The sequence below is a fragment of the Neopelma chrysocephalum genome, unplaced genomic scaffold, assembly GCF_003984885.1.
Source record: "Neopelma chrysocephalum unplaced genomic scaffold, ASM398488v2 Primary Assembly neopelma1_360, whole genome shotgun sequence".
NCBI classification, from domain to species: Eukaryota; Metazoa; Chordata; class Aves; order Passeriformes; family Pipridae; genus Neopelma; species Neopelma chrysocephalum.
The window spans coordinates 59,482-85,600 of record NW_020898024.1 but is presented as its reverse complement, the minus strand read 5'-3'; the positions used below and the strand labels follow the sequence as shown (position 1 = coordinate 85,600).

At 51.2% G+C, this 26,119-nt stretch overlaps 3 protein-coding genes and 3 non-coding genes across 6 annotated transcripts in view; all 6 read left to right on the top strand.

The window, feature by feature from the left end:
• The window catches only part of TRNAU1AP (tRNA selenocysteine 1 associated protein 1), a 21,285-nt gene extending 574 nt beyond the window's left edge, over positions 1 to 20,711 (top strand). The window contains exons 2-15 of the mRNA XM_027705844.1: positions 2,743 to 2,840; positions 3,578 to 3,677; positions 6,121 to 6,173; positions 6,774 to 6,905; positions 9,915 to 10,034; positions 11,451 to 11,613; positions 12,508 to 12,541; positions 12,687 to 14,447; positions 15,151 to 15,363; positions 17,451 to 17,608; positions 18,944 to 19,006; positions 19,376 to 19,422; positions 19,786 to 19,889; positions 20,387 to 20,711. Coding sequence (XP_027561645.1) covers positions 2,743 to 2,840; positions 3,578 to 3,677; positions 6,121 to 6,173; positions 6,774 to 6,905; positions 9,915 to 10,034; positions 11,451 to 11,613; positions 12,508 to 12,541; positions 12,687 to 12,823 — 837 coding nt within the window. The 3' untranslated portion in view covers positions 12,824 to 14,447; positions 15,151 to 15,363; positions 17,451 to 17,608; ... (2 more) ...; positions 19,786 to 19,889; positions 20,387 to 20,711. The remainder of the gene's footprint in view (positions 1 to 2,742; positions 2,841 to 3,577; positions 3,678 to 6,120; positions 6,174 to 6,773; positions 6,906 to 9,914; positions 10,035 to 11,450; positions 11,614 to 12,507; positions 12,542 to 12,686; positions 14,448 to 15,150; positions 15,364 to 17,450; positions 17,609 to 18,943; positions 19,007 to 19,375; positions 19,423 to 19,785; positions 19,890 to 20,386) is intronic.
• Positions 18,320 to 25,010, top strand: LOC113978709 (ras-related protein Rab-39B-like). The gene is made up of 3 exons (XM_027705846.1): positions 18,320 to 18,548; positions 23,461 to 23,704; positions 24,533 to 25,010. Exons 1-3 carry the CDS (start codon positions 18,512 to 18,514, stop codon positions 24,963 to 24,965), a joined length of 714 nt encoding a protein of 237 aa, XP_027561647.1. The 5' UTR covers positions 18,320 to 18,511; the 3' UTR covers positions 24,966 to 25,010.
• Positions 18,614 to 18,756, top strand: LOC113978725. Its single transcript, XR_003537638.1, has one exon. It is a non-coding gene; the product is annotated as a small nucleolar RNA SNORA16B/SNORA16A family (small nucleolar RNA).
• On the top strand, positions 19,135 to 19,265 carry LOC113978726. Its single transcript, XR_003537639.1, has one exon. It is a non-coding gene; the product is annotated as a small nucleolar RNA SNORA44 (small nucleolar RNA).
• LOC113978728 lies at positions 20,191 to 20,261 on the top strand. The gene has a single exon (XR_003537641.1). It is a non-coding gene; the product is annotated as a small nucleolar RNA SNORD99 (small nucleolar RNA).
• Positions 21,551 to 22,911, top strand: RAB42 (RAB42, member RAS oncogene family). Its single transcript, XM_027705843.1, has 2 exons — positions 21,551 to 21,810; positions 22,494 to 22,911. Exons 1-2 carry the CDS (start codon positions 21,551 to 21,553, stop codon positions 22,909 to 22,911), a joined length of 678 nt encoding a protein of 225 aa, XP_027561644.1.
• Positions 25,011 to 26,119: the final 1,109 nt, after the last annotated feature.

The following is a 26,119-nucleotide window of genomic DNA, read 5'->3' as shown; positions in this document are numbered from 1 at the left end:
ACCCTCACACTGACTGGCACCTTTAGTCTGACACCCTCACACCACTGCCTGACAGACACCCGGACACTGATTGACACCCTGGCACTGATTGACACCCTCACTCTGGCACCCTCACACTGACCAACTGACAGACACCCTCATACTGCTGACATCCTCACACCACTGACACCCTCACTCTGCCTGACTGACTGACACCCTCACACTGCTGACACTCTCACTCTGACACCCTCACACCAACCGACTGACACCCCCCCGCTGACTAACACCCTCACACCAACTGACACCCTTGCTCTGACTGACTGACTGACACCCTCACACCGACTGGCACCCTCACATTGACTGTCTGACACTCACAGCAGCTGACTGACACCCTCACACTGCTGACACTCTCACTCTGACTGGCACCCTCACACCAACTGACTGACACCTTTACACCAATTGACACCCTCACACTGACTGTCTGACACACTAATTGACACCCTCACACCGCCGATACTCTCACTCTGACTGGCTCCCTCACACCAAGTATCTGGTACCTTCACACCACCCAACCGACTGACACTCTCACACCACTGACACACCCTGACAGCCCCTCACACACTCAGACACACCATAAACTCCCAGACTGACTGACACTCCCCTCACACACGCTCTCCTGTGCACGCTGGCACACTCACACAGGCAGACACACACACACACACACTCACAGACACAACCCCCAGCCCAACAGGCACATTTGTGAGCATTTCACACACACCCCCCTCCTTCAGGGTGACCTTCGTGTCCTACCCACAGCCGGGTCACAGCCACACTCGTGGCACTTACACCAGTGTCCCTGGCGGGCAGGCACTGACAGGTCTCCCACTTTCATGCTCTAAGAGGCACTTACACACCCCACACTCACAGCCTGTATCCTTGCATGCCTCGAGGATTTTTATGCTGGTTTATCTGCTCACCTGCTCATAGGCACTTACGTGCCCATGTGCTCTGAGGCACTTACACACACTCATGCTTGTAGGCACTCGTGTGTTTGTACACACCTCTCCAGGATTATCCCTCACAACCTGCTCCCCCCACATGCACACCTGTGGGTGCACACTCACACCTTCACAGGCATTTGCACTCTCCTACATGCACACACACTCACAAGCACTCCCACACCCCGAGATTTCCCTCATTCCTGCCTCTGTGTGCACCTGGCAGGAAGAAGCACCCGTGAGAAGCACACTCAGGGATGCTTCTTCACCCAGGGGTGTCTGGCTGCCTGTTCACCCGCACACTGTGGGCACACTCACAGAGATACACAGCCCACAGTGTGCCTTGTCCCTCAGGATCCCACTGGAGGCTTCTCTCACACACACACACTCAGCACACCCACTTTGCCACAGCATTGCACACTTATATGACACATCCAGGGGTCCTCCACTGCCTCTGCTCGTGCAAGCAGACCCCATGAACTCTGCTCTTTCTTTCTTCTCCCCACACAGAGGGTTATCTGCCACCTCTCCATAAGCCCCTCTTATTTTTCATTGCCCCTCTCACAAGCAGGATTCTCTTTGATTCACACACTGCCATATCCAAGCAACCTGTTGCCTTTACAACTCCAGCTTTCCTTTACACTCCCCCAGGATCACCCGGCAGGTCTGTGCACAGCAGTGCTGCCTCCTGCTCCTCTGGCACATGTAACAGAACCAGGTCTGCTTCACACTCACCCCCACAGGGCATCTGCTGCCTCTTACACACGTGAGTGCAGCGTGGCCACCCACTTTCACACCCTGCATGTTCTGTCACCTGGTACCTGACAGACACACAGACACACTCGAGGGCTGTCAGTTACCACAGGGCCCCCTGTCTTACTCACAGAGGTGTGTGTACTTACATACATGGAGCTAGATATATTTCCTATATATATATTTTACAGCTCTGTGTAACACACAGTGCTCCCCATCAAAAAAACCTTAATTTCTGTTAGTTACCTCCTCCACTGTTGCTTACGTAGAGAGGTGCCCTGTTCCCTCAGGCCCTTCATCATGCATTTAGTTCAAACTCCAGCGCTGTGTCATACTTGTCAGTCATTTACACCACCCAGACACTGCTCTCCAGCGTGTTCACTGCTCCACACACCCCCTGCCCTGCACGGTGCCACCCTCCCCTGTGACACACACCCCCTACCCTGCACAGTGCCACCCTCCCCTGTGACACGACGCGGTCAGTGCTCCCACGGGCAGGACGAAGCGGGACGCGATCCCAGGGCTCCCCCCGAGTGCTGCCCCGGTACCTCCGGGGTTGTGCGAGGCAGACACAGCTCTGCAGCCCCCTGCCCCAGCTCCAGGGGGGCCGTGTCACTGCCTCATGCCACCCAGGGCCGTGCCACACCTGTGTCCCCACAGCGCTGGCCTAGAGAAGGAGCCCGGCACCTCCTTCTCCCCCACTCCCTGTAGCGAACGCTCAGTTTGTTGCTGTATGTTTCTGAGTGGCTTTTGTCCTTCTGTGAAGCTCCCTGTTCTCTGAAATTCATGCTGTCTCTTGGGTTCCACTTTGCAGACTGTTGAGCCTGGTTCATGCATGCCTGCTGGTTTTGAGTGGCATCGACCCTCTTAAATGAGTCTTCTTTTTGAAGTGTAAGGGTAAAATCCTTCTCAATAATGTTTTAACTGCTTAGGGGGACATTGACACATAAATTCTCTTTTTTGTAGATGCCCTGATCTAACTTCTTTCTTTTTTTTTTTTTTGCTTTTATAGCTGGAGCCGTATATGGATGAAAACTTTGTTTCAAGAGCCTTTGCCACCATGGGAGAGCTTGTACTGAGTGTAAAAATCATTCGAAACAGGTTGACAGGGTAACTGTTTATGTTTGTTCTCCCAGTGCATTTGGATTGAAGCCTCACCATGGTCCTTCCTTATCAGTGATTTTCCCTTTGACCTTTTCACCATTGCTGCCACCAATATGGGAATATTGATGAGAGCAATGGAGAGGGCACTGCTGGCTCTTCAGCCTCCCCTCAGCAAACAAGGCTTGTCCCTCATCCTGAAGTGCTCCAGCACTCAGTTGGAGCAGTGTATGTATCCCATTCCATCCCTCTGGGAATTGCACCTCCCAGCTGAAGGCTTTGGTGACTAGTCCATAGTGCAGCTACGTGATGCTGGCAGAGGTGGGAAGTCTGACTTGGAGCAATATGAGACCCTTTTGAGTTCATTTGGGATAAAATGAGTGACTGGACACAGAATAAAGTAGTTTCATTCTGATTCATTATTCTTTTAAGTGTTGTAATTTCAGTTTTCAGATGTTTAAACTTGGGTGGAAAAATTGATGGTCAGTGAAAGTAGGAAGTAAACTGTGAGCAAAACCATTTTGTGTGTGCTTATGATTTATGGTAAGTAGGGGCTATCCCTTTACTTGAGATCCAGAATTTCTACCTTCTTTTTGGTAGCTAATGTATAAACTTTTAAAAAGAAGCTGTTCTAAGTATTGCAACGATAACAAATTTCCTACCACTTATCTAAAATACAAAATTCCTCCTTGAGTGTGTTTTTAATGTATAACCTTTGTCTCTTCTCTCCTGTGTTGTATGTTCAGAATTCCAGCAGGCTATTGCTTTGTAGAATTTGCAGATCTAGCTACTGCAGAGAAATGTTTACACAAAATCAATGGAAAACCGCTTCCTGGTGCTACACCGGTGAGTCAGTGGGATCAACCAGCTGAGAACCAAAACTGGGAAGGGGCAGATAGTGTAGAATCTGCATTTTGAGTGATTACAGACAAATTCAATAGTTGACAAAGCGGGATTATTCTTTCTTTAAAGTTGTGAACATAAAACTATTAATGTTCTTGCTCAGAAGATTGTTGAGCAAAATCACTGATTTCTGTGTGAATGTCCGGATAAAATCCAGGTGGAGAGATGTTGTGGTTTTTCATTTCTGAGCCTTTTTGCTATTACCAAGTTAGACTAGTGAGAAACCAGAGAAGAACAAGGGAAAAATTAGGTTGAGTATAGAGTAGACCTGCCACAGTCCTTCCCTCTCTCTCCATTTGTAGAATTATGGAATCATGGAATGGTTTGGGTTGGAAGGGACCTCAAAGCCCATCTTGTTCCACCCACTGCCATGGGAAGGGACACCTTCCACTAGCCCAAGTTGCTCCAAGCCCTGTCCAACCTGGCCTTGGACACTTCCAGGGACGGGGCAGCCTGAGACAACAGTGTACAAGATGAACTTGCAAGTTCACACTGAGTTTTGAGTATCTTTGATTTGCAAGAGAAACGTGACTTTTAAGCCTCGCATTGTTCTTGGCCCTTAGCAAAGAAAAGTTACTCAAACCTCTTTGCAGTGGAGAAGGAGCCAGAGAATTGGATAATGGCAGTAAATAACTAATGTCTCCTGTACGTGAAAGCTGGGTAGTTTGAGGAGAAGAGGAGGAATAGTCTCAGGGTCTAATTTTAGGAAGTTGACTCAAATGTGTGGTGGATTAAAACAGGACGGCTGACACAGCTGTCTGTTGTACCCACAGGAGTTGGCTGCAGTAGCTGGGGTGACTGGTTCATAAAGCAGCTCTAGAATCACCTCAGTTATGGTGTGATAGACAAGGTAAATGGATTCCTGTTTCAGGGTAGTTAATACCCACGGTAGGAAACTGGGAAGTTCAGGTTGAGCTATTTGGTCAGCATTCCTCATAGGGTGACGTGCCCCATTAAAAAGGAGCTGATGAGAGGCCTGGAGGTATCTGTTTCACTGGTTTGCCCATGATTAAGGCAAGCTGATCATCCTGGGTGCCTTCTGTAGTCACTGGAGAGACAAAGGGAGCAGCTCTTGCGAGGAGGAAGATGATAATGGAAGTTTGGTTTTGGGAAGACCCGTCTTTCTCCACAGTTTCATTTTAAATCGTGGTGTTGCATAGGGGGGTGATTTGCATAACACACAGGGAGAATTACAGATGTCAGGCAGAGATCCAGTGCAGCCCAAAACACTGCACTCAGCAGGCAATGCCCAGCTCATCCCTCGCATTTAGAGACTTTTGTTTACAGAAAACTGAGTGTGGCTTTTATTTATTATTAAATACTGAATCAGCTAGAGGAATAACAGAGAGCCCTGGTGCTGCTGCTGCCTCTGTTTTCCAGAACTGGTGTCCCCAGTTCCCATCTGAGTGGAAGTGTTCTCAGGTGCCACACTGATTTTAAACCCAGAATATTTGCAGTGAAGAGTGAGGTCCAAAATAAAAAGATGGAAGGGCTTCAGATTGGAATCTAAATTTTGTGTTGGCTTGTAAATGATCCACCAAAAGTTGGGTAGCACTGTGCTCCAGTGAATGCAAGCATGCAAGGAACAGGATTATAGCCTAGAGTAAAGTCTGTGCTCTGTTTCCCAAGAATTATTTACACTGTCTTTGAGGGAAGGAAATCCATCCTACGAGGTCCAGGAGCACACTGGGCTCTTCACTGTACTGAACAAACGTCCTAATCTCTAGGGAATTTCTGAGCTTGGTCTGAAATCCTGATTTCTGATCCTGAGATCAGCCCCTGATCCCAAGGGCTGGTCAAAAGATCAGCTGCTCCTTAGATCTTTGTCTAGACTTACATGTGAGTTGGGCACAAGTTGCTGAACCCTGGTAGGATGGGGACAGGGAGTTGCAGATGTGTCAGTGGGCACAAATCTGGGCTACTGGGAAACTTGTTTTAAAAGTCACATCCGATGCAAAACCTCAGGAGGCCTCCAGTGTCCAGTGACCCGTAATTCTTTCAAAAAACCCTTAATTTTGGATCCTACTAAATGAGCACATCATCCAGAGCAAAGTATTTAGCCATGTTTCCAGACTGGGATTGATTTTCCAGCGTGGTAGATTCAGTGTTTGTGTGAAATCACAAATTTCCAATAGCTCTGCTGTCATTTCGTTTTAAGACCTTAAAGTTAGAAGTCATTTAATATTTGTTATCAGTGCCTCTGTTTAGGTTCTGATTTTCATTATTATATCTGTACTGGCATAAATAAATCATCCTTAATCCCTTAACTGGATGGTCTGACAGCATTTAAAAAGTTGCATAAAATCAACTGGTTGCATTTGTTCCTAATTATTTGAACTCACATGACAACATTTGAATGGACGGGTTCATTTTTGCCTCGTTTCAGGCGAAGCGATTTAAATTGAATTATGCAACGTATGGAAAACAGCCCGACAACAGGTAAGTGCTCAATATTTAAATACTCATTTTGCCTATTTTATGTCCCTTTATCAATTGCCTTGCAAAGAGTATTGAAAATATGTAAACCCATGAGCTCATCAGTGCCACTGTGGAGGCTGCTAGTTTTGTGCTTTGCCTTGTGTGTGATTTATCCGGTGTCTTTAAAGGTATTCAAGCTTTCTAGCATCAAAGTATCTAATTAGTATATTATAATTTAAGATCTGTGTATTGGAAATAGCAAATCTATAAATGAGACGTTAATATTTTCTTGCCATGTTAGAAATCCAGAGGCGGCCTGTAAGAAGTAAGCAATTATCTTTAAATAAAAAGCAATATTGAGTAGATTGGTTGTGCTGCTTGAATTAACTTGAAAAAGCAATGTCAATGGCTTAAAAAGTATATTAATATAATATATTATATGTAAGTATAATTTTAGTTAAGTAGCTTAACTGGTGACACTTTAAAATCTCCATTAAATGGTCTTTTAATATCACTTTTCTCCAAGGTCAAATATTTAGGCTAAATGGCAACTGTCACTCAGTACATCTCTTTCTTTTTTTGTATAATTGTACTTAAGAAGTTTTCTTTTGATCTCTTTAGTCCAGAATATTCCCTTTTTGTGGGAGACCTGACTCCTGATGTAGATGATGGGATGTTATATGAATTTTTTGTTAAAGTTTATCCATCGTGTAGAGGTGGAAAAGTTGTTTTGGACCAGGCAGGAGTATCCAAGTAAGTCCTCTTCTATTCATTCTTTTCTTTCACTGCACATGCAGCAACTGAAATGATAAAATGCAGCAAGAGGAAAAAAAAGAATAGTTTTATCAGCTTAGATTTGAGTAATGTTAAAATACAAAGTTTGCAGTTTTCTTGGGTTTTGATAGTCACCACGGGGGTGTTGTCACTCCTCTGTCAGCGTGAGGCCCTTTGTGTGTTACTGCACTTCTTAAAATGCTGACAAATGTCTTAAGTAAGCTGGAAGCACTCTCCTCCTGGACTCTCAGGTGGAATTGTGCTATTATTTAGGCCATTCCTGGGAGAGGGTTTTATTTCAAACAGGGCAGGGCACACAAAGCTGTGATTCACTGTCAGGTTCTCAGTAGCCGCCTCGTTTTTCTTTGCTGGAAATGTCTTGCCAAAAACAGATATCAAAAAGCTGGATTTCTTCATGTAATTAAAGCATTTTCTAAATAGCACAAAATTGAACTGTATTTTCCTAGGGGAGGGAGCAATTGGTGAGAACCCTTTGTTTTCAAAGCAGAGCGTGGCTTTGGTGAAGCACAATATTCTGATATAATGCCTGTTGCAATGTTGGGATAAGACCGAGTTTATGGCTGTAGATCTCCCCACTTTCTCACATGAGGCTTCTCAGTCTTGGATATGTTGGTTTGAAGGAATCTCTGGAGGTCTGTGGTCCAGCTCCAAGTGGGACCAGGACTAGGTCAGGTCAGCCATGAGTTGAGTAGCCTGGAAAACCTCCCAGGATGGAGACAATTCAACCTGTCTGGGCAGCCTGTTCCAGAGCTTCACTCCCTCTTCACGTGTAACCTGAACCTCTTGCAGAGCTGCTCTGTCACTGTTGAATACTTGTGCTGTCACTGCTACCTCACACGGGACTGACACTGCTGGGGTGGGCTCCAGGTGCCTCCTCTTCCTCCTCCTCCTCTTCCTCAGAGGTGTAAACCCCGCAGACCCTGTTTTGCTGCACCTGCCCTGGTCTCTGCCTACAGAACAGGTGATGGGTGCTGCAGTTTGGGCCACGAGTTGGGCTTTGGGAACTGCTCAGAAGTGCAGTTCCTCGAGGAAAGGGAATCTGTGGTAGCTTGGGAAGTGAGGAAGGAGCAGGGACTTGGAGTCCTCTTCTGGGGAAGAGCAGAGCTGTCTCCCCTGGCAGTGCCAGCACGCTGCCAGGGGCTTTGTTGGGACTTGTGCAGTTACTCAAAGCTGAGGCAGCTGCAGGTGTGAGGGTGATGTGAGAGAGGAGCTTTGGGCTTGTGGACGTGCCCAGTGAAGGCCTGGCCCTTCCAGCCAGGGCTGGTGGATCAGGAAGGCCTCCTCCCAGCAGGAGAGCAGCCTGGAGCTGTGGTGCTGAGCCTGCTTCTCTACTTCCTGCTGAGGGTGCAGGTGTGGGGGATTTTCCAAACTGCAGGGACAAGGCAGAGTGTCTGCCAGGGAAGTCCTGGCCACGAAGAAATGATTTCTTGCTGGGTTTTTTTCTGGTTTAGCCATTGGTGTGGAAATGCTACGTTTCTGGAAGAGCTGGAAGAATCACTGTTTCCCTTGCTGCACCCACCATCAATTCCTGTACCCTACATCCAGCTCTTTAGCTGTCTGTCCCTATTTTGGAACTGCCAAAAGGGAAACTTCCCAGTTTCCCTTACACACTCCTAGTCCCACCCAAAAGGCTGCAGGAGTCTTTGTGGCAGCTTAGAAACTTAGTTGGTTTTGTGTGTGAGCATTTTAAACTGCCTGAAAGATTGACTTGCACTGGCTTAATTTGCCACAGTCCTTTGGCAGAGGGCAAGTTAAACAGAATGAGGGCCCATATAGAGTTTTGCTCGTGCTTAATTATCCAGTTTGTATGTAGATAAGCCTGAGCTTTGATCTGGTATTTTTGTGAGGAGGACACAGCCATACCTGTTTATTTGTATAAAAATAGATATTTGGACTCGTGCTGGCCAAGATAATGAGTTTTCTGGAGCACAAACTGCTCTGGGACAGCTTCCAGTGGGGACCTCCCAGGGGCTGTAGGTGATGCTGCTTTCCAAATAACACATTACTTGGTGTTTAGGAGTTCCCACAGAATAGATAATACATTGTAAACTTACACCCTTGCTTATGGCTCGTTCTTTTCCCCAGCTAGACAAGTCCTTCCCTCCCAAACTCCTTCCTTCACTTAGATGGATTCCCTTACCCTCCCACACCTAAGTCTTTGATCTTTCTGCTGCATGAGGCAGCCCATCCCATGCTGGGATCCTGGCACTGCCCTCCTGGATGCTGTTGCATCGCTTCTGACTCACTGCAGCACCAGAATCCCACGCAAAGGACCGTTGGGCTTGGAGAGAGTTGGTGTTTCCCCTCTGGCTGCAGTGCAGAGCTGCCACACCACAGTGTTTTCTCTGAGTCCAGGGGTCCTGGCTGTGCTGTCCCTGTCCCAGCTGTGCTCTCAGAGCAGGTTTTAGCTACTTGATGTTACGAGCTCGTTTTAAGCCCCTCTTTGGGAATGACAGAAAGCCTATTTGAATATATTCCTGTTGAGAAAGAACTTGATTAGAAGGCGCATCTTAGGGAAAAGCAGTGTTTTCCTTCCCAGTGGGGCAGTTTGGGATACGAGCAGTGCCTGTGTCTTGTCAGTCCTGTGCTGACTTGCAGCTCTTTGAGATTATCAGTATCCTCCCAGCAGAGATTTGGGGCTTTACCGCTGTCTGCTCGTGCATTTCGACACGGCTTGTGTCAGCTCCCTTCCAATTCCCCACAATCCACTGGCACAGGAGCTGCTTTCTATTTGTCAAACCCTTAAAAGCACCGCTGGAGCTTGGACCTCTGGCTTCAGGCGCTTTGGAAAAGCAACTGGAAGGCGGAATCGTTTCATCTCTCCCAAAAGCAGGGACAACAACCCGAACGAACGTGTTTCGTCCGCTGTGTTTCCCAAACCAATTCGAAATTCGCTGTGAATAATTTTTAAGACGTGGCCTGGCTTTTTGGGTTGGTTTTAACGTGGTTTATTCTGTGTCTCTGCAGAGGTTATGGGTTTGTGAAGTTCACAGATGAACTGGAGCAGAAGAGAGCACTGACAGAGTGTCAGGGAGCTGTGGGGTTGGGCTCCAAACCTGTACGATTGAGTGTGGCTATTCCAAAAGCGTGAGTATAAGAGCAGCCAGGTGTTCATTATGAGTCACCACATCTGGTTTTAAATGTCTTTTAGTGGTTTGGGTACATTTCCTGGATGTTTCCATCACAAAGTGAAGGAATACCCCTGATAATGGGGAGCATCAGAATGCCCAGGAATTCAGAGAAATTATAACATTAGCTCAAGACTAAGCGTGTTACACTGTTTTTAATTGTATACATTTTAAAATTCACACACATGTACCCACACTGTAGTTAAATATGATTGTTTTTAAAGTGTATGTTCCTTTGCTTTTAATTGAAATGGCCTAAATCTGCTTATTGATGTCTGGATAGCGAAGCTCAATTACCTTGCTAATTCTATTATGATGTCTACTAAATATAAGTATTTTGGGGCAGGGATTAACTTTTTTTTCTGTGTTTGTTCAGAACCTGATACAATGAGATCCTGGTCTGACTTGGGGCTCGTAGCACTAGGGTAATACGAATCATAGTAATTGCTCCCTATTTGAATAATATTTAGTTTTTCAGAAGTCTTGGGGGGAAAAGGAAGAGAAAAGCAGAAAAAAGGGGTGTATGGTGGTGAGAAGATTGATGTTTCCTTCTTCCTACTTCTCACTAATTTCATCACTAGCTTTTTATGTGTGACATACCTTCATTTTCAAACGATATTTGCCATCTCATTTCAAATCTTGATAGTCAGGTGGGATTCCAAGTTCCTTGGGAATGCTGCCACTTTATGGAGAGGAATGGGAATTTTAGTCAGCTCACAGGGTACTTAAGTTTATTTTTTGATTACTTGTAGTTCTTTTTATTTCATGAACTCTTCCAACTCCATGCGTAGAGGACCTCTCAGTTCAGTGAGAAAGGGAACAAGCCATTGCTTAGGTTTCTGTGTGACAGTGGCAGAAGGAAGAGGGTTTTGTCCATTCTTATTAAAGAAAACTCCAATTTTTTTGCAAGGCTTTAAGTCTTTAACTCTTCATGTAAAGCAAGATTCAGTACCTTGTCTCAGGAAGCTGCAGATTACTTAACTTCGTCCTATTTATCAGAAGAAAAAAGGGGCCCAAGAATCTGGATTGTGGTTCAGGATTGTTCTAAAACTGAAGCTCATGGTCCTGAACTCTTCCCTTCCCAAAGCCAGGAAGTGACCCTAAATTAACTCCTAAAGAATGAAAGCAATGTTTATTAATGAAGAGGAAGATGAATACAGGAAAGGGCGTTAAATTTGAACCACTTCTTTCTTTATGCAAATGTATGCAAATGATAAATACTGCTGTAGTAAATAGTGAATATATTTTAAAGACTGAAAACTGCATGTTAGACTAAGCCTTGTCTATGTACCAGACTGTATCTTAAGCTATTTCACTGCTTTTTTCATACTTGTTCTGCACTATTTGCAACTCACTCCTGCTTTATTTTTTGAAGTAACCGTGTGAAACCAATGGAGTACAATCAGATGTACAACTACAACTACAACCAGTATTATCAACAGTATCACAACTACTACGCCCAGTGGGGGTACGACCAGAACACGGGCAGTTACAGCTACAGTTACCCCCAGTACGGCTACACACAGAGCACCATGCAGGTAGGGCAGCCCAGAATCTCCCCAGAGCTTGCCAGTGGGGATGGGAACATTTTAGCTTCAAGCTCTGAGGATCACAGAATGTCCTGAGCTTGAAGGGACCCGCAGGGATTATGGAATCCAACTCCTGGCCCTGCACAGACACCCCAACAATCCCACCCTGTCCCTCAGAGCAGTGTCCAAACCCTCCTGGAGCTCTGGCAGCCTTGGGGCTGTGCCCACTGCCCTGGGGAGCCTGGGCAGTGCCCAACCAGCCTCTGGGGGAAGAACCTTTTCCCAGAGATCCAACCTGAGCCTGCCCTGACACAGCTCCAGCCGTTCCCTGGGTCCTGTCCCTGCTCCCCCCAGAGCAGAGATCGGAGCTGCCCCTTGGGAGGAGCTGCAGCCCCTGCTGAGCTCTGCCCTCAGTCTCCTCCAGGCTGAATAGAACAAGTGATCTTAATAACAGACCTCTTAATAATGAATTCTGAATAGAGCTGCTCTATGGTGTTCAGTAGTACCTGGTGTGTCCTGTTACCTTATGTGAGGTAAAATGTTGCCTCTTACACTGGATAAGGACACAAGGGGTCTCTTAATACAGTTTTCAGGGTAGAAAGGTTCTCTTGGTACAGGCAGCCTTCTGGGATCCTTCCTAAGGCTTGTTTTAAAGGATAGAACACATCAGAACAGCCACCCCACTTCACCCCAGGAATTGCAAGAACTGCTGCCTCCGTCAGAGCTTTAGTGTGGGATCTCCCCCGTGGAGTGTTGGGAGTGGAACACAGGCGTATGTGTGAAGAATTCTGTTGTAATCACTCTGATATAAAAGTCAGTCTCTGACAGTACCAATCAACAGGTGATGCTTGTAAAAGAAAAGATAATTATCTGCTGTCCTAAGGGGTTTGTTTCTCCTTGCAGACATACGAAGAAGTTGGGGAGGATGCACTGGAAGGTACGTTTCTCAAATTCTATACTGAAGTTGTCTGTCTGTTCTGCACTGACCAGAGACAGACTTTCCCAGTTTGGCCCTGATTTCAATGTGTACCATCCCTTTATCTTTGAATAAATCTGAGAACTTTGCCTTTCCCCCCCTGCAGATCCCACGCCTCAGTTAGACGTCCACGAAGCAAACAAGCAGTTCATGGAGCAGAGTGAAGAGCTCTACGATGCCTTGATGGACTGTCACTGGCAGCCTTTGGACACTGTCTCCTCAGAGATCCCAGCTGTGTTATAGCCTCGTTGCTGAGGCACTGTGTCTGTGGAATATCCCACCAGTGCACTCCGGACTGTTCCCCCGGATCCTGCGGGATCAGGGGTGGCCCTTTCCCCGCCCAGGCCTGGGACTCGGAGTACAGGAGGACTGTGGCCCTTTTCCTGTACAGAACAAGTGTCGTAGGAGCATCATGGTAACCTTGATTCATGGTGAAAATTAGAACTGCAACAGTTTTAATTCCTTTTTGTCTTGAAATGAACTCTTGATACTTGTTGGGAATTGTAATTTATAAACTTTCGACGAGGTGGCACAGGGGAGAGACTCTACCCCACCCTACAATAAAAAAGTTGGTCTTTTAAGTAAAAATTACCCCTTGCATTTTGGTTCCTGCCCATTTTGGTTCCTGCCCATCTTTCTGTTTTGCTGCCCATTCAACTTGTCTCCAGCCATTTGGCCCAACACTTGTGAATGTGTTACTTTTAAAAAGAAAGATCATTGTTGGATGCCACTAAAAGGTCTCAAAAGGTTTCTAGTGACTGGGTGAGGTTGCTGTAACTTGAGCACGGGATGAAAACTTGTGTTCTGGTTAAGCTAAGCTGTGATCATGAGCTAGGAAGTTTGGTGTTCTTAAACAACCTACCTGAAGAGCACTTTGGAGAGCAAAGACAGAAAGGAGTGTTAGAAAACTACAGACCAATGCCTTTTACCTGGTGATCTCTTGCACACCTGACTTGCTCCTCCACCTGTGTATGAGGAAATAATTCCCCATCAACCAAGCAGTTTAAAAACACTTTAACCAGCAACCATATTTAAATGTTATTTTGTGTATCATGCCTTTATTTTTTTATTGGTCTCGTTAATGTTGAGATTTTGTAGCGTCTTCCACTGTCCTGTCAGAGGGAAACAGAAGATCTTGCAGCAAAAACGGGTCAGAGCAATCTCACTGATATATTGTGCAACAAATTGTTGTGAACCTGGAAAGCAGTTTTCTACTGGATGTTGTATAAGCTGGGTGGACAAGCAATATAAATAAGCTGATATTATGTTGCATTAGAGGTGAAAGTGAAAATAATAGCACTTATGTACGTATTATAAGCCCTTTTCAGGCTTTTGTGCCTTAAACTCTTGGAGAAATAGGAACAGAGAAACTACCTGTAATAAATGTCTATCCAAGGAATAGTTTGGTAACTGAAATTGCTGCTGCCGAGCGTTTCGTTGCCTCCCTGCCCATGTTGATGCAGAGATTTGCCACAAGATTTAAATACTTTGATAAAGCTACTTCTACTACACCTTTGTTTGTGTCCATAATTATGATCTATTTGTCAGTCTGTGGTTTTCTCCTTAACAACTGCACCCGGGGATGCGAGGAACTGGAGTTAGGTTGTCCCTGACCGAGTGGAGCTGGAGGACTGCTGGACTCCTGCCTTCTCATCTGCTGTGAATTCTTCCTCCTGCTGTGCCCCTGACTGTGCTGCTGCCAATGTCCTCACCTTCAGATCCTCTGAATTTGAGGAAAGGAATGTGCCCGATGTGTTCTGGGAGTTTCAGAGGCAGCAGAAGTGGAAGAGAGCAGAGCTTTTATATCTTCTGCTCAGCTCAGAGCAGCCCCTCTTCCTGGGAAGTTCAGTGGAGTGGCATTCCAGAGGTGATGTAAAGAAGGGAGGTTTATGTCCTGCTGTTAAACACTTTGTAGATCATTCTGTTCCTGTGCTGCCTTGTGTGCCCTTCTCCTCTTTTGCAGCTGTCTTTCCTCATCCCCCCAAATTTTAGCTTTTTAATGCAGCCATCTCATTTTGCTGCAGGAGGTGACCTGAAGACACATTTATTTGTCAGTATAAATTTACTCTCAGCTGCCCAGCATTGCTATCCTGTGGAGTATTTCCCAATGCCTGGATAAACCCTCTCCATCCAGGCCTGTCCCTAAAGGAGAGAGGAGCAGGTTATCACCTCCCACCGACAGCAACCCTGGGGGAAAGTAAAATCCTTTTACTCTCTGCTTTTGTTTTCATAGTGGAAGAAAAATGGTAAATATTAGTCCAACTCATCCTGACCCCTAATTCCTGGGAGAGCTGGGCACATACAGACCCTCGGGAGGAGCAATTTGGGAGCACAGAGGCCAGCAGGGATGACCTGCTGACGCTGTTTACTGCTGCTGCAGAGCCCAAAATAGCTCCTGCGTTTCCTTATAAGAGAGGTTGATGTGAGGCTCTGGGCCACATTCCCTGGAGGTGTGAGCCAGCCTTTTGGGGTTGTTTGGGAGAATCTCAGCCAAGGTCTGTGGAGCTGTTAAATCTGTGGTTTTTTTTTTTTTTTGTGTATCACTTACTCACCTTAATGTTCATTTTCAGCTCCCGGCCGTTATTGCAGCGTCTGAAGCACAGAAGAGGCTTTTATGTGGAGCTCCAAAACAGCCATCACCTGGAATTTGTAGGGTCTGTGCTTTGGAATCCAAGTCAAACAGAGTGTGGGATTTTGTTTCTCCTGGGTGGCTGCAGGAAAAGCCTGGATTAATTACCATTTAGTGTCACACGGGATGAAAGACAAGGACTCCGTGTGGTAAGGTAAATCCTGCTTTTATCTTCATGTGCTCAAGGCAAGAAATCCCAGGCAGATGATATCACAGCTCCCTGGGATTATGTAATTCCTGAAAATTGCATCCAAATCTGCCACTGAGATTATGGAGCACTCTGCCTTTCAGCAGGCAGGGTTTATAGCAATTAAAACAACAACCCAAACACTCTTGTTGAAGATGAGATAATCCAATTTAGATGAAAGTGCAGGGACTCAGATTCCCATTTGAGTTACACAAACTGGGAAAAGTTCAGCAGAGCTAGAGGGATGTGGGTGTGTTTGGACTCCCCAAAGGGTGAGCTCTGAGGTTGTGGGGTGGCCTGTTGCCATTAGCCTGTGTTTAATTAAAAGCTTGACAATACACACCAGGGGTGGCCTGGGAAAGATCCTGACCCGCTTCCAAAGGGATGAGGAGTCTGGAAGCATTTCTTGAGCTGATCTGGGGCTGGGTGAGGGGGCTGACAGGGGGCTGACTGTGATGATTTTTTTCCATGTGAGCCTGACTAGACAAAACTCCTGTTACTTGGATCAGTGTCAGGACACGGGTTCATATCCCGCACACTGAGACGTACCCAACACCCTCAGGAATTTCTCTGAATCCCTTTTGAGGAACAGAGATAAACATTTGACTCTGATCTTTCCGTGCTGGGTTTCTCATTACTGCCTTGTTAATCCCCAGCTTCTGCTAAACAAAGATCTGAGAGGAATTTTTACCTTCCAGCCTTGCTATCTCCCAGTGCATCTTGTAAATCGTACTGGATACACCAGTTTCTGGATTTAACTTGGGATTTGCTTAGACATGAAATGAATTCAGTGGCAGGATAGGGTATGAATTTGAAATGCAATAGCAGAAACTGCTAGAGCTGGTTCAGGAAATGTCACTGACAGGGCTCACTTTCCCTTTTTGCCTGGTGGAAAACGTCTCCTTTTTTTTCTTCCTTTGCAGTTATTCCCCAGTCAAAATGGTTTTTCCAAGTGCAGTCAGTTTGGTAGGAAGGGTTTTGGGGTCCTGCTTGGCACACACCCTTTTTTCTCAGCGACAGGGTGGGATTGTTGGGGTGTCCTGTCCATGGCCAGGAGTTGGACTCGATGATCCTTGTGGGTCCCTCCCAACTCAGCATATTCCATGATTCTATGATTCCAATGTCATGTTGCTTCTGCTGTTAAGTTTCCAGGGAAAAAGCAGTGATGGATAACATAGTTAAGGTAAAAAAGATTGAGAGCTGATCATGGCCAGGGCTTGGCTTGTCCCAGGGAGCCACAGGCACAACAAACCCCTGAATCACTTAATTCTCACTTGTTTTTCCTCACTGATGGTGTTCACAGAGCACATCCCTGTGCATTGCCTGCTCCCACCTGTCAGGTGATGGGAATTGCAGCCTCTTCCAGCATTTTCTCCCTGTCCTGTGCTGTGGAAGAGGCTGGTGAGAGGCTCCTGGGAGGTTTCATCAGGGATTCACTGATTGTGGATGTGCAGTGGGATTTTCCCTGCTCCTCTTTGGATCTCCATCCATCTCCTTGTGGTGGGCTGAGGTCTGCTGGGCATCCAGTGCCTTTCACTGTTGCTCTTTGGGGATTCTCCCAGTTCAGCCCCTTCCCAAACAATGTTTACCAAGGTTTGAATTTTTGAGGAAGACTGGGGTTGTTTTTTTTCTACAGTGATCTCCCAGTTTCTGCCCTGCCCTAGGATTTGAGAGGGAGATTTTTAGGTTCCTTTTGCACAAGTGGCTGTGCCAAGGAGACTCCAGGGAATGCCTCGTGACTTGGCAGAGCAGCTGGGAGATCCACGGAGGAGGAGGAGGAGGAGGAGGATGGGAGCAGCTGCTGGTCCCCTGTCCCTGCCAGCTTTGACAGGGGCTGTCTTTGCAAGGGTTTGGCCACAAAGTTTGGGGCTCGTTTCCAGACTTGGCTTTAAATGGGTGCCAGGTTTATTTTACTGCTGGTCTGGCATGTTTGGGGGGAGCTACCAGTTGGAAAGGACCATTCCTGAGCACTGGGAATTCTTTCATCTGTTAATTTTGCTCAGGACAGACTAAAAACTGACTGTTCTCCCCCATCCTTTTTGCCCTTTCTCCAGGGATCGGGCAGGGAGCATTCCTGGGCTTTTCCAGCAGATTTCCCAGAGGGGCTGTGCCTTCAGAACCTGCAGCTGTTCCAGCACTGCCTTCCAACCCTTTGGCAGGTGCTCCCACTTTAAATCCTTTCCATGGATTATGGATCACAAGCCTGACAGAGGTATTTTGTTGGCAAACAGACTTTTGTTTCCAAGAAACTTTCCTTCTATTCCCTGAGGGTGGGATGTTCCCCCCCATGTTCCAAAAGGGAGGAAGGAGTAGGGAAAAGGCAGCTGCTGCCCTCAGCTTTTCCAAGAGCAGCACCTGACGTGCCCCTTGGATGGAGGAGGAGAGAACTGTCTTGGTGCCACCTGGATTGGAAGGTCTTTGAGGTGGGGAAGGGGAGCACAGCTCACAGGTGGGGAATCATGGAATTGTGGAGTGGTTGGGGTTGGGATGGACCTTAAGGATCATCCGATTCCGATTCCTGCCATGGGCAGGGACACCTTCCACTGGAGCAGGTTGCTCAGTGGGGTGGGTTGGTCCTTTGGGAAGTGGGATGGGATGGAGTGGGATGGTGGGGGTGGGGAGGGACAGATGGATGGAGGGAGGGAGGGAGGGAGGGAGCGGGATGGATGGATGGATGGAGTGGGAGGGATGGATGGATGGACAGATGGATCGAGGGATGGATAATAAATGGGTAGATGGATTGGATGGAACGGGATGGGATGGGATGGGGTGGGATGGGATGGGATGGGATGGATGGACAGATGGAAGGATTGAGGGATTGAGGCATAGACGGATGGACGGCGGGGCCGTAGGCAGCCGGAACTACAACTCCCAGCAGCCTCTGCTGCCCCAGCAACCAATCAGCGCGCGCTGCCGTGCTATAAAGGGCGGGCGCGGGTTGCTTCCTCCCTCTCTCGGTAATGGCGGCGGGGCGGGTGGGCGCTGCTGGGCCCGGCGGGACCATCCTTCGACATCCGCCGCCATCCGCCCTCCCCGGGGCTCTCCCGCCGCCCGGCCCCGCCGCCCCGGCTCCCCGTGGGCACCTCGCCCCGCGGCGGAGCTTCGGGGCGCTCCGATGGCCGGGAAGGGCAGCGCGACCTTGATCCGCCCCGGGTGAGTGAGGGAGGGAGGGACCCCCGAGGCTGAACCAGCCCCCGTCCCGGGGCCCCGCGGGCCCATCCGGCCCTATCGAAGCTGCGTCTGTCGGTGCCGTGGCAGACGCGGTCAAAAAGGAGCCGAGAGCGAAGGGATTTTCCCCGACGGTCGCCGCTCAGTTGGAGCCTCTGTAACTGTCCGGCAACATCTCGGGAAAATACACGGCCCGGGAGGGGCTGGAGCTGGGGGGGAGTGGAAGGATTGGCGCTGGAAGGAAGCGGCTGCCCCAGATCCCTGCTCCTGGGGTCCGATTTGCTGCACGGGGAGGTGGGAGCGGGCGGGTATCCCACCTTCCTGTTGTTTTAAGATACTTTATGTACCTGAAGCTCAAGACTCTGTTCTTCCCCAGCAGCATCCTGGTGATCCCGGAGTATGGGATGGCTGGTGGCAGCCTCGCCCTGGCAGCGTTGTGCAGGTGAGGTGGAAGATCCAGGCCCTGGATTCTCCTTTAGGTTGGAAATTCGGGTGGTTTCATGGAAGCAACCCTGATCCAAAGCGGGTGGATCACTGTCACAGGCTTTCCTGGCTGAGCTGCGTGTTTATCTGCATGTTTATCCAAGAGCTGTGGCTCCACACAGTGGCTGCAGGTCTCCAACAACATGCCAGAGCAACGGGAAGGTCTTTGACTGCTGGGCCTCCTCTGCCCGTGGCTGTCACTCGCCCCTCCTATATATTTTTGGGAATTGGGCTGTTCCTTGTGGTTTCAGGGTGGGATGAGTCAGGGGTGTGTCCATGGGAATCTGCAGCCTGCTGCTGATTTTTAAGGGTTTGTGATGTCTTCCAGGATTCCTGGGTGTTTCAGAGCTCTCCTGCCTGATGGATAGACCCCAGGTAGGAACGTGGTATCCGTGTTGGAGCTCCACAGCTCATCCCTCCAGTTCCCTTTCCCATTAGATCTGAATACCGATCTTGTGGTCGAAAAAGGAGGAAGAGTAAAAATTCACCCTGGTCTAGGGCTCTCTGCGGGTGTGTCCTGTCCTGAGAGGGGCCAGTGGGAAGACAGGCTGTGCCAGCCTCGCTCCTTGGGGAAGGCTGGGTGGGAGGGAGGGGAAACTCCTGCTGGGGAGAAGGGATAAATGTTGGGCACGGAGGGCAGGGGTGTTGTGGTGGGTGGAGGGCTGGGGTTTATGTGGGGGGATCTGAGCCATGGATTTACAGGGATCCTTCAGCTTCGCTCTGGCTCTGTGTTTTCAGGAATTACTCACTGAGAAAGAATGAGAGCTTGTGAACCCTCTCCCAGGGGTCTGGTTTTGCTTCCTGTAGGGCCTGAGTCGTGGGGAAGCTGCAGCGTGGAGCAAGTGAGTGTCCTGGTGTTGGCTGGGCAGGAGGTTTGGATCAGACATCAGGAGGAAATCCTTCCCTGTGAGGATGGGGAGGCCCTGGCACAGGTTGCCCAGAGAAGCTGGGCCTGGCTGCCCCTGGATCCCTGGAAGTGTCCAAGGACAGTTTGAACGGGGCTTGGAGCAACCTGGGCTAGTGGAAGGTGTCCCTGCCCATGGCAGAGGGTGGGAATGAGATGAGCTTTAAGGTCCCTTCCAAGCCCAACCATTTGAGTGTTTCCCTGCAGGCAGTGCCTGGGTGGGATCAGTGGCAGCACAGCCTGGTCTGTGATGACTCCTGTGTCTGGAGACTGTTGGATGAGTCCTGCGGATATGGGGCTGAGGCCAGGCATGAGCTACCCCAAAACCACTCTGGGGTGGGGAGGGGACAGCCAGGAGCTCCTGAGTGCAGGTGGGATCTGGCACAGCACCAAGCCTGACTGCTCCTCACTCAGCTGGATTATTCTTTTTTTCAGGTGTAAGCAGAGCATGGAGATGAATTGAGCCCATTCCTGAGGGATTTGATGCTGCATGGTACTTTACCAGTCCTTCAGCAGTGGGAGCTCTGCAGAGCCAGATCCTGGCTCCTTCCCGAGCCATGAGCTCCTCTGGGCGGGATCCACTCCTGGACTCCACTCACCTGCATTGCAGGGCCAGGGAACTGCTTTGGCTGTTGCTCAAGATCATGTTCTGACACTGTGTGGGAGAGCAGTCCCTTCTGTGGAGTTTCCTCAGGAGTGGAGTTAATTAATATTAGTGGATATTAAATCTTGGAGGCTCAATAAACACAATTGCTTGAAATCCTTGTGGTGTCTCCCATGTTTGGGGTGTGTTGGGATGGGGTGAGGCTGGGCTGGCTCTGAGCCTGGCTGGGGGTGATCAGTGCCAGGGCATCTGAGCATCCCCTTCCAGTGGAGCTCAGTGGTGCTCCAGTGTGGGATCCTGTCCCTGCTGCAGCACCCACCCCTGGGGTGTCCCCACGGCCCTGGGTGGGTGTCCCTGGAATGCAGGAACATGCCTGGATCATCACAGAGGTGCTGGAGTAACTCCTGCAATCCTACACTTCCCAACACCCTCGGATGGAGCTTTGGTGATGCCAGTTGCCTGGTTTTTCACGATGGACAACAAGCAGGGATGTAGGGGTCACAACAGCTTGGGAGTTGTCATTCCCTGTCCTGGGATGGCTGGGCCATGGCTGAGTCCCCCGGGGTGACCTGGCTGTTTGGCAAGAGCACCTTTGTCCAGTGCCTCTGACCCCTTTTCCCTGCAGGAACTCCAGAGCCCCTTCCCTGTGGAGCTTCCCTGTCCTTCCTAGCTCTCCCAGGATCTCAGGGGGGACAACAGTGTGTCTGTGCACTCACAGCCTCCCTGTGCCTTTGTCACCAAAGCTGGGCAGCAGGACAGACCTGGCATGTGACAACGGCAAACAACACCCTGGGGACAGGAGGATAAGGCCAAACAACACCCCGGGGGCAGGAGGATGAGGACGGGGAAGCTTCTCCCTCCTCCAGGGGACGGTTTGTTTGTCTGCCCGGGTGACTGCGGGGCCAGAGCCGTCCCTGTCCCCAGGTGGGGTGGGGACAAGGGTGGAGACCTGTCCGTGTCACCGCCAGCACAGCAGAGTCAGGATCCCGCCGGTCATGGGGACGGTGACAGATCCCCCCCAGGACCCCGACCCCGAGGGACACTTCCAGTTCCGCGTTATCGTGCTGGGGGACGCGGCCGTGGGCAAGTCCTCGCTGCTGCGCTGCTTCGCCGAGGGGCCGGGGGGGAATCTCGGGGGCGCGGCCACCCCCGGCCCCACCGTGGGCGTCGAGTTCTACAACCGGACCGTCCCGGTGCCGCCCGCGGGCAGGGCCAAGCTGCAGCTCTGGGACACGGCCGGCCAGGAGCGCTTCAGGTGAGCTGGGGACGGGGACACAGCCCCCACGCGGGACCCCAGACCCTGGGGTGGGTGTAAATCCCCGGCGGGCGTGCGGGGACAGGCAGCGATGCCTCGCTGGGACGGCGACGCTTTAGGGGACAGTGAAACCTTGTGCTGAGCTTGCAGCGACTCCAGAGCTGGCTTTTGGGAGGCAGCCAAGGGAGCAGGGCTGGGGGAGAGTCCTGGGATGCTGCTCCTGGGCTGGGGCTGGGTGGTTTCTCTCTTGATTGCATCAGGAGCTCCTGGGAGTGTGGAAGAGGCTCAAATGGGGCACAAAGAGCTCGAGAGCCTTTGCCGCAGCTGGACCGGGGGTTCCACGCTCTCCCCGTCCCTAGGAGCCTTTTTGGGACCCCAGGCTTGGTCTGGGGGTGCCCTGTTTCTGTCCAATGTTTGACCTGGGGGTGCTGCCCCCTCCCCACTGCGCCCCGGGCTGTTGGGGGGGGGACGGAGGGACCCCAGATCCCCTGAAAAACACGCAGGTGTCTGGACTGAGAAGTGGGATGCTGAACAGAAAGGCAGGATGTAAACGGCCCTGGCAGGTCTCCTTTTCCACTCCTCAAGTCCCAACCGGCACCCAAAAAGCCCCTCAGCCCCACCCCAGATATGTCAACGCGGGGGCTGCCCCAGTGCCCCTGGAAACGCCCCCTGGGTGTGCCCAGGTCCATCACCAGGTCCTTCTACCGGAGCGCGGCGGGGGTGCTGCTGGTGTTCGACCTCACCAACCGCGCGTCCTTCGAGCGCGTCCCCGAGTGGCACCGAGAGGCCGCGGGGGGCGGGAACCCCCCCGCCTTCGTCCTGGTGGGGCACAAGTGTGACCTGGAGGCCGAGAGAGCCGTGTCAGCAGAGGAGGCCGGGCACCTTGCCGCCAGCCTGGGCATGGCCTTCGTGGAGACCTCGGCGCGCAGCAACCTCAACGTGGATTTGGCCTTCCAGATGTTGGCGGGGGGCATCCAGGAGGCCCTGGGACGGGGGGTCCTCGCTCCTCACCAGGGCTGTGATGGCATCAGGCTCATCCCCAGCCAGAGCCGCCGCCAGCCCCCAGCACGGGGGGAGCCCCGGGAGCGCTGCCAGTGCTGATGGGGACGGGGGGACACAGGACCCTCCACCCGGGACCCTCCACCCAAGGGGATATCTGTCTCTCCACCCAGGCTTGGGTTTATTTCAAATCTTAATCTGGGGACTCTGAAAAAATAATGCTCTGCTGTAGGAGTGTTTTTAATAAATCTGAGGGTTTTCACGCTAAACAAAGGCTGTGCCAAGCACCGGACACCGGACAGGGACACGACACTCAACCCACGGCATAGGGGATGATCTGATTTGGAGTGGGGGGTTTGCTGGTTGGGTTACACCCCCTCCCATGTCTGTGTCACTTTTGGGGGCCTCCTGTCACTGGGAAAATGGGAGCAGGAACACCCGAGTGGTTCCAGCTGGATGGAGCCAAAATAGAGGGAGTGAAGGGGCTCTAAAGGGGCCACCCCTGGGAAAATGGGACCAGAAACCACATCCAGCTGTATGGACCCAAAATAAAGGGAACAAAGGGGTTCCAAACCAGCACCCCTGGCTCTGGGAACGCCTCCTGGGTGGAGGAGCTCCCTGCCTGCCCGGACACGCGCCCGGCGCGGGGGCGGCGGGGCCCGGCACCGGCAGAGGCACCGATGGAGCCGCCGTGGCAGTACCAGTTCCGGGTGATCATGCTGGGGGACTCCACGGTGGGGAAATCCTCCCTGCTCCGGCGCTACACCGAGGGCACCTTCCTGGACACCGTCAACCAGACGGTGGGGGTGGATTTCTACGTCCAGTTCGTGGAGCTGGAGCCGGGGCTGAGGGTGAAGCTGCAGTTCTGGGACACGGCCGGGCAGGAGAGGTTCAGGTGGGTCCGTGGGGTGGGGAGGGGTGAGGGAGGTGGGTGTCCCACCCTGGATTTGGGGTGGGATGATGTGATCCTGACCCCAGGGAGGTCCTGAATGGGGCTGTGTTCCCGCTGATCCCTTTGACGGGGGAGCCCCATGTGTGAAGAACCAGCCAAAACCAAGGGAAAGGAGCACTTGCTCCAGCTCTAAAGGGGGGGTGGGCCCTGCTCCAAGCACTCCTCTGCCCCACAGCTGCAGAGGGGCTGGGGAAGAAGCTGGGAGCCCACTGGGAGCTGGGCAAAGTGGTTTTCCAAAGTGGTTTACAGCTCAGATGCCAGGAGCCTTCACACCTCGCTGTGGGGCTGCCACTGCTGGCCGGGTGGCTACTGGGGACAAGGGAACTCGGGAGATGCGGCTGCAGGGGTGAGAGAGCTCCAGGACTGTGGCTGCAGGGGAGGGAAAACTCCAGGACCACAGCTGCAGGGGTGGGAAAGCTCTAGGACCATGGCCCCAGGGACAGGAGAGCTCCAGGACCGTGTCTGCAGGAATGGGGGAGCACTGGGTCATGGCTGCAGGGCTGGGGGAGCTCCAGGACTGTGGCTGCAGGGACAGGAGAGCTCCAGGACCATGGCTACAGGGCTGGGGGAGCCCTGGGGACTGTGGCTGCAGGGGACAGACGGGCTTTGGCGGCCGAGCAGGGACAGAGCCACCCTCGGAGCCCTCACTGATGCAGCCAAAGGGCCGATTCTCCGCCCTCTCCCTGTGCTTTGGACAGGGGAGATGCTATCCGAGGTGGCACAGGCGACCTCGGGGGGCTGCTCACCCCCTTTTCCTGGCCTCCCCCCAAGGTCCGTGACTCGCTCCTACTACCGCAACTCCGCCGGGGGGATGCTGCTCTTCGACCTCACCAACCGCGCGTCCTTCGAGAGCGTGCGGCGCTGGCACCGTGAGGTGACCGACACGGTGCAGCCCTTCCGCGTCGTCTTCCTGCTGGTGGGGCACAAGAGCGACCTGGCGGGGCAGCGCCGCGTGGGCCGCAGGGAGGCCGAGAGGTTGGCGGCCTCGCTGGGCGCCCAGTACGTGGAGACCTCGGCCAAGGACGCCTCCAACGTGGCCCTGGCCTTCCAGATGCTGACGGTGGCCATCTACCAGGCGCTGCAGACGGGGAGGTTGGCGGCCACCGAGGCGTGGGACGGGGTGAAGAGCAGCGTCCCCCTGCCCGTGCCGCCCAAAGCCCGGCTGTCGGAGAAGGAGGAGAAGAGGAAGAGGTGCTCGTGCTAGAGCTTGGGGACACGAGGGCTGGGACGTGCTGGGACGTGCCCCCTGCTGCACACCAGCTTGCCAGGACGGGGTGGCAAGTGCTCTCTGCAAGCATTGTAATTAACTGTAAGAGTTGTTAAACAGTTTGATTTTAACAGTTTAGGCTCAGTGTCGAAGATTTGGTGGTTAATGGAGCGGTTCTTGAAAGGACGGGGAAATAAAGTAGCAATAAAATAAAATGAACGTTGCAAGGACCCTGAGGCGTGCTCGTCCTCTGCACATCCCAGTGATCAACGTGCCCAGGACTGTGGCTGCAGGGACAGGAGAGCTCCAGGGTTGTGGCTGCAGGGATTGGGGAGTTCTCATTCCTTCAGCTGCAGGAAGCTCTTGGTGCTCCCTGTCTGTTGGGTAATTGTTTTGTAACCCTGGGGCTGTGCAGGTTTGGCCATCACACAGTGATCCCACCTCAGTGTGGGGTGGAGATTGCAGCAGGAAGGAGCAGCACCAGAGCATTAAACACTCCTGGTCATCTCTCTGCCTGCCTGTGTTTTCCTGGGGAAGCAGCAGTGCTTAGGCTGCCCTTGGGAAGGGTGGAATCCCCAGGTGGGACTTCAGGCACCAGCAGAGGTGGGTGTCACCCCGTTCCCCTCTTCTCTCTCCTGTACTGACCAAGTCCCAAATCATAAAGCCCTAAATTCTTTAAATCTTCCCAAATACAATTAGAAATAACAGATTTATTATGTAACTCAGGTGATATATTATTATCACTCTGGCTCAGCACCTGCCTATCTGAGTCCAAAGCAAAAATCCTTCTGGTCTAGAAGGGGCTGGAGGGGAAGCCACAGGACGAGCAGCTGAACTTGGGTTGCTCAACCTGGAGCAGAGCAGGCTGAGGGCAGAGCTCAGCAGGGGCTGCAGCTCCTCCCAAGGGGCAGCTCCAATCTCTGCTCTGGGGGAGCAGGGACAGCACCCAGGGAACGGCTGGAGCTGTGTCAGGGCAGGCTCAGGTTGGATCTCTGGGAAAGGTTCTTCCCCCAGAGGCTGGTTGGGCACTGCCCAGGCTCCCCAGGGCAGTGGGCACAGCCCCAAGGCTGCCAGAGCTCCAGGAGGGTTTGGACACCGCTCTGAGGGACAGGGTGGGATTGTTGGGGTGTCTGTGCAGGGCCAGGAGTTGG